The following is a 7,452-nucleotide window of genomic DNA, read 5'->3' as shown; positions in this document are numbered from 1 at the left end:
ATTTGGTTGTAACTATTCCAGTCTTGGATTTGGTTCATTGGTTGTCTAGTCCCTTTGCATGAGATTTGGGACAAATTGGCAGTGAGCAGTCATTTTTTTGTTTTTGCTTCTTTCCTTTCAATATTGGGATATGTATTGATACATACATGTGCATGCGCATGCATGATTTAAGGATGGACATAGTAGTATTATTAATAATTGTGTTATTTTTCATTTTTAGTGGTATTAAGTTCAGGGGTATGGGAGGAGCTTAGGAAGATCAAGGACCCCTTGTTGCAGCAACTGGTGCCAAAGCTGAAAGATACCATCATGCACTCAAGAGCAGACTGTACTCTCTAGAAATATACCTGGGTTTTGTTAGGTGGGTGCAGTGGGCTGAGTCTAGAGATAGTGTTGGAAAGCTCCCAGTTAATCTGCTTCACTTTGCACTGTATTTACAGCACCTTGGATCTCTGACGCAATCTAGGTCAGCGGTGGAGGAAGCAACCAATGCTGTTTCCTGGTTTAGCCAAACTGCTGGATATACCTCTTTTTCTCAGGATCCTTTCGTGAAGATGGCGCTGGCAGGTCTGCAAAGGAGTCTCTCTAAGCCTAGGAGGAAGGATCCAGTGTCGCCGGACATGTTAAAGGAGATGGTAGATTCGCTTGACCAGGATCCATCTTTATCTGATGTGAGAGCAGTGGCAATAGCATTAATTGCATTTATGGGTTTTTACGCTTTGATGAGGTGGTGGAGCTAAGATGCTATGATGTAATGTTTTTGTCAGACCACATGGTAATCAAAATTGTATCGAACAAGACGGATCAATATCAACAAGGGGATGAAGTGGTCATTGCACGTTCTGGGTCCTCATTGTGTCCTGTCGGACGGTTGGAGCTATATTGCCGCATGGCACGGGTTGATTCGCAAAGTGCAGAGTGCTTATTTAGAGGTATTGTGAAGTCAAAAAATGGTGAGAGATTACGTTCCTCGGGGTCGCTCTCTTATTCAAGGATTAGAGAGATTTTAATGGAAAGTTTAAAGCACTGGGATACGATCCTGCGGACTATGAGACGCACAGCTTTCGGTCTGGAGGAGCTTTATTAGCGGCTAATAGGGGAGTGCCTGATAGATTATTTAAAAAGCGTGGTCGCTGGAAGTTGGAATCAGCTAAATATGGTTACATTAAGGACAGCCTTTCAGCTAGGTTGGATGTCTCTAGAAAGGTACTGTTGTAAGTGTTCATTTGTATGTGTAAGGGAGTACCTTCAAGTTGATACCCTTTCTTTGTTGCCTACTAGTGTGTTGGTACTTTTGTATTGATCTAAAAATGTCTTTAAGGCCTGCACTGGCCCCTGACCTCAATGTGTTCAAGAGTGAGTGTAGGGGGGAGTGGTATGATATGGGAGATATATTTTCTGACAGTTGAATATAATGAATGAGGCAGAAAATAAGCTCCCACAGTAATACTAGAGTACACCTATGGGTGTGGTTTATCCTAGATGTTATATAGTGTGCAATTATGCATGTGTTCTTCAGTCTACAGTGTGGCAGAAGTGCAGGCAATCTAGACTAAAGACATTCATTTTTCTATTCCATATATTCTTTTCCCACCCTCCCGCCCCCCTTTCTTTTCTAAAATAGGTTCATATCATTGTATATTGTGTAGTTTTAATGGATAGCATAATGATTTTGTTGGTTCTTTCCTTAATTGTCGTTTAGTTAGGTATGGTCTGAGCTGCTGGCTTACAGTTACTCGCTTTCTTCTTATAGGAACTCATGAAGTTTTTTGTGTTAGGCTCTTCTCAAAAGATTATTATTATTGTTATTGTAATTTAGCGATTATTATTATTAAGCCTTATTTTCATTTGTAGGAATTTTTGGTTTGTGTTTTTTATATATATATATTTTTTGGGTCACAGGGTTGTGGTCATGGTTTTGTCCACCGTATAATATAAAAAAAGGAAGAGAAAAATACAGTGGTTCTTTTCCTGGGGGGTGCTTTAGGACCCTAGCCCCCCCAAATAATGCACTAATGACCAGGGTCCTCTTCCCTTAGTGGCTCATGTTAATCTACTAGTGTGTTGGTAGTTTTGTATTGATCTAAAAATGTCTTTAAGGCCTGCACTGGCCCCTGACCTCAATGTGTTCAAGAGTGGGTGTAGGGGGGAGTGGTATGATATGGGAGCTAAACTTGCTTACAACTACTATTTTTGCCCTTAAATTGTATCTTCTTTAGCTGATAAACAATAGGGAGTACATTTTTTCTGCATTAAAATAATCAAAACTCCAGAATTTTAACAAAAAGCTGAGTATAAAGCAATGGAGCAAACAACCACCTTCCCTCATGTGATGTCACATGTGACCACATACACATTTGCTAAATGCAGGTTGCAGAAATGAGAAAGTAAATGTGACCCGATATGAGAAAACCAGGCTATATGCTCCAAAATTGAAAAATGAGATTTACACAGTTCTTAATTAAGCATAGCTTTTACTTCCTTTTGGTCTTTGTTCCATGTCATTTGACACATATAGTGCTGAGTTATGATAAATTATGCAAAAAGAAGTCTAAACAGATGTAATTGAGTTACAGCCATTTTCATCATTATATTTTGCATTATTTACATGGTGCACAACAAAAGGAAAGGTCTGTACATTACCTCTTTTAACTTATTTATGGTCAAACTTGGTATCAAATGAAAGGAAATTCTTTATAGAATACATTTTTGATATCTTAGTTTTGATAAGGTACCACTGTCACAACTTTCAGAAGCCTTATCTCTAATTGATAATTCCCGCAGATAGCCTGGTTTTCTCATATCGCATCACAAATTATGCATTTTTATAGCACTTGTCTCCAGGAAAGGCAATTATTTTGCACCAAATGTATTTTTGCACGTCATTCCACACAATAGTGAAAATATTTTTGATTTTTAAACACAACCCAATTTTTCTTGTTGGTTGCCCTTAAAATCATATACCCTTTAGTCTGCTTTATTCTCTAAAAAAGCACTGATTTGACATGCACACATTTGAAGTGGCTGTCTATATTAATTGGAGTTATCAGTTGTTTAAAGTACATGCACGAACAAAATATTTTACGTAACAATATATAAGTACTGCTGTGATCATTGATTTTGGTCAAGCTTGCTTTAAAAAAGATGGCAAATCATGTAACCTTTTACAGTAACAAAACAACAAAATAAAATCAAGCATCCACACATGTCTTGCTCTCAGAGGTGATCCTTGTACTGAAAACAAATCAACTGATATATACTCCTTGGGATGCATTATATCACATATGGCAGAAAAAGTTCTTCCTTTGCCATCTTTAATAAAATGTGAAAAGAATGCATGGAATATCATCACCTGAATAGACCAAAGTCTAATGACTTATTTACTTTTATACCTAAATTATGTGAGTAATAATAATTATCTTAATTAATGTTTCGATTTAATCAATTATTATTATTATTGTATAATTTAGTGTTTCCATTTTTGGTCAAACAATTTGCAAAAAGAACATAGTCTAATTCCAGCTAATTAGCCTCATACTATGGTACACTATGCACTTCATATACTCTTACCATGGTGCCAAAATGTCCTGTTAAATAATATTATGAATTTCATTAGTTATTTAGCTTACTTATTGTATTATTAATGAAGTGAGGAGTAACAGAAAGGGAGAGTTCATATACATCAATATGCAGCTAACCCATACATAGTAACAAACTATAATAATTGTTCAATTTGTATTGCACTACAAATGCTGGCTATATTATACATCTTTATGCAACACGAAAATGTTATCATTAAGTAGTGCATATACAGCTCTTAACCTGCATGCTGATACATGACTGAGACTGACTTTCACTTGTGTTGGCCAGAGCAGTGGATTGAGCATATATTGTTATTGAACTACTTGTGAATGGTCATTCATTGAGTGATTGTGTCACTTTCACTTGTGTTGGCCCAAGCAGTGCATAGAGCATAAGTTGCTTTTGAACTAGTTGTAAATGGTCATAATAATTGGGTGATTGTTTCACATTTTTATCTTGTGTTCACCTGAACAGTGGACTGAACTTACTTTGCTTTCTGAACTACTTGTGAATGGTCAAACCAATGAAGTGATATAGTACAGTGAGGAAGCCTATCTACTTGCACTTTCACAGTTACACTTACAAGGTAGTAGTTGTACTTACTTGCATGTGGTAATTTTTAAATTAGTAAGAAATATCACAAGGGAGGATAAACTAGAATTTAAATGTCTCCTTAATGGTTTGGATATTGTATATTAATCTTGTGCCCACAGGAGATGGTATGTCATTAATGTTTTTTTACCATATGGCTTCTTTTTATTTCTTCTCAGTGTGAGTTGTTTTGGTACAACTAGTGTTGTTATTTGCTTATGTTGAATTATGATCGTCTATATTATGCTATCTTGATGACTTTATTTGTTGTAGATATTCTTTTGATCAGAGTGCCATGCTGCAAATTAAGCACGCTCTTATTAATGGTTAACGTTTAGAAATATGACCCATCGTGCTTTGTAAGTGCTTTGTAAGATACATATTGATGTCATGTACCACCTGACTAAATTTGCAGTTAAAATCTAGCTAATTTTTTAAATTTAAGTTTGTTATAATATCAATTAAAGTCAATAGGAAGAGATTTAATGATGATGTAACTAATGAGAATATTTACTTAAATAAATGGCAGAGAATTTAGAAATGTAAGTGCTTGATTGTAGTTGGTGTTCCTATAAGAACTTCCTCTGTCAAATTATTAGGAAATGAAATAGTACATTGCCCATGTATTGAAAGAGACAATCTTTTGAAGAGGAATAAATGAATATGATAAATTGGTCTCAAATTCAGGTTGACACACAGTAGCACAAGAACTTTAGTCAAAATTTTGATGCTTCTTAAACCAATGGACAAATGCAAATATGTGATCATCGCCACCCAAATTGTGCTTCAAAAAAATTGAGTCTCACCAAATGACAGTGATTGGTATCTATCTTCCTGGGATAATATGGCAGTACAACTTGGCCAGAATGCCAACATAACAATGTAACAATGTTACTGTCTCCCTGAACTAAAGTAAAATCATATGCTTCTTCATGAAAAGAGGATCATGGAGACTGTTTTGCTAATCGTTGCAATGCATTCAGTGCAGTACTAGGATCAGGGCCGTTGACAGGGGGGGTAGCTGGTACAAAAAACCAGGGCCCCCTAAGAAAGAGCAGAGGGCAGGGGCCCCATATCCTGTACACAATTACTTTGTTAGCTACTTATAAACATCTACAAGAAAAGAAACTGAATATACTGGACTCTGTTAAGTGATTTCTTCATTTCTTAAGCTCAGTTTTATCCTTGTCTCACAGTGTCCATTTTATTAATAGATAATAACTTAACTTTAATAATAATTACGTTTAAATAATAATAAACACGTCAATTATGGCTCTAAGAAAGTACCCTTCTGGATATGCAAAGTGCCTGATGACGCAAAAGAGAGATGAAGAAGCTAAAGGAAAAAGAACCATTGATAGTTTCATTGGGTGGTCTACATTTCAACAAAACGACCCAATCCAACAAGATCTTGAAAGTCACCATAGTGCTGAAACGGAGTCTGCAGCTGCTTCACATCACACTCCTGATCTAGCAGTAAACAGTGATCCTGAAATTTGTGAGTCTTCTCATGATGAATCAATTGCTGGATATTTAGGCGATGATCAAGAACATTTAGAACTTGAAGAGAATTATGAAGCCTTTGAGGGTGTCAAAATGAGTTTGACCTTGGAATTCTATCTGAGTTTGATACCATTTCTAGCAGTGATGTCGACCAAGCTGTCAAATGTGGCCCACCTAGACATCCACTATCATTTCCAAAAGATAATGATGCTACTAAATTTCCTCGATATGTTTTAACTTATAAAGCACAAAATGGTGAGGTTAAACCTAGAGATTGGCTTGTTTGGAGCCATGAAAAGGAAGGATTATTCTGCTTCCCTTGTCATCTGTTTGGATCTGGTCAGTCAAAATCTATACTGACCCCAAAGGTGGCTGGTCAAAAAGCAAAGGATGGAAGAAGCTTTATAATCGAATACCGGAGCATCAAGCTAGTGCTGCTCATTCTGCTTGTTACGTGAAATGGCGTATGCTGCAGTTCAACCATTCACAAGCAGCGGGTGTTGATGATCAATTGCAGTCTAATATATTGTCAAATATTGCTACATGGACTGCTATTTTACAAAGAATTTTACATGTTGTGATGTTCTTAGCTCAGAGAGCATTGCCTTTTCGAGGGGATTCTGATCTCGTAGGTCACAGCAACAATGGAAATTTCTTAGGAATAATTGAGTTACTGGCTATTTATGATCCAATTCTTTCTGATCACGTTTCAAAAGTTCAAACAAGTCAAGAATCAAAAAAAAGATTACAAGTTCACAACCTTTCCCCTTCATCGCAAAATGAATTTATAGCAGCTTGCTCATCACAAGTTCTCAAAAAAATTTTACAGCAAGTTCATAAAATGAAGTACTATTCAATACAAGTAGATGCCACACCAGACAGCTCTCATATGGAGCAGACTACATTTATATTGCGCTATGTTTTGGAAACAACTACTCAGGAACAAAGAGTTGTTTATGAAGTAATCGAACGCTTTGTGACATTTATTTCTCTATCAAAAAAAACTGGATCAGATATTACTTCACTTGTCCTCGATCAATTGAGGGTAAACGAAACCTGCAATAATTGACATTTTTATGGCAATTTTAGGTGTGGGAATTACCATTAAACAATTGCCGTGGACAGTGCTATGATAATGGTGCTAATATGGCTGGTAAATACAAAGGTGTTCAAGCTCAAATACTAGAGTTAAACAAATATGCATTGTTCACACCATGTGCAGCCCATTCATTGAACTTGGTAGGAGCAAATGCAGCTGAGTGTTGTCCAACAGTTACAACATTTTTTGGTACAGTACAAAAGCTATACACCTTTATGAGTGGTAGCCCCCAGCGTTGGGAAATATTGCTTGAGTGTATACCCTGTTCATTGCATGGTCAGTCTCACACACGCTGGTCAGAAAGAATTGATGCTGTACGACAAGTTGCTGCCCATTTGCCGGGTATCTTACAAGCAATAGAAAGTGTCTCTAAGCTTAATTTGTCACCAGAAGCAAAAGTCACAGTGGATGGCTTGCATGACTACTTCAATTCTTTTCTGTAATTATGTCAGCAATATGGATCAAGGTTCTCTTAGCTATAGACAGACGAAACAAGGTTTTACAAGCAAGGAAAGCAACTATTGATGTTGAAGTTAAAAATCTTGATAGCCTTATAGATGATTTGAAGTTAATCAGAAATAGTTGGAGAGATATATTCACAGAAGCGAAGCAAGTAGCGGAATCAATGAATGTTAGCCCTTCTTTTCCAGAGAAAAGGAGATGAAAGAGAAGATTTT

The 7,452-nt window shown here is 36.5% G+C and overlaps 1 protein-coding gene across 1 annotated transcript; it reads left to right on the top strand.

The window, feature by feature from the left end:
* The first annotated feature begins 6,517 nt into the window (after nt 1-6,517).
* LOC100632122 (zinc finger MYM-type protein 1-like) lies at nt 6,518-7,218 on the top strand. Its single transcript, XM_011406452.1, has 2 exons — nt 6,518-6,721; nt 6,766-7,218. The coding sequence occupies exons 1-2, from the start codon at nt 6,518-6,520 to the stop codon at nt 7,216-7,218; spliced, it is 657 nt and encodes a 218-aa protein (XP_011404754.1).
* Nucleotides 7,219-7,452: the final 234 nt, after the last annotated feature.

This window comes from Amphimedon queenslandica, unplaced genomic scaffold (genome assembly GCF_000090795.2).
Source record: "Amphimedon queenslandica unplaced genomic scaffold, v1.1 AMPQUscaffold_13342, whole genome shotgun sequence".
Lineage (NCBI taxonomy): Eukaryota > Metazoa > Porifera > Demospongiae > Haplosclerida > Niphatidae > Amphimedon > Amphimedon queenslandica.
The sequence above is the reverse complement of the archived record's forward strand: the minus strand, read 5'-3'. Positions and strand labels throughout refer to the sequence as shown.

Coding starts and splice junctions, on each gene's coding strand:
- LOC100632122 (XM_011406452.1), top strand. CDS start 6,518: ATGAAGTACTATTCAATACAAGTAGATGCCACACCAGACAGCTCTCAT. Junction 6,722..6,765: donor TTGTCCTCGATCAATTGAGG/GTAAACGAAACC, acceptor TGGCAATTTTAG/GTGTGGGAATTACCATTAAA.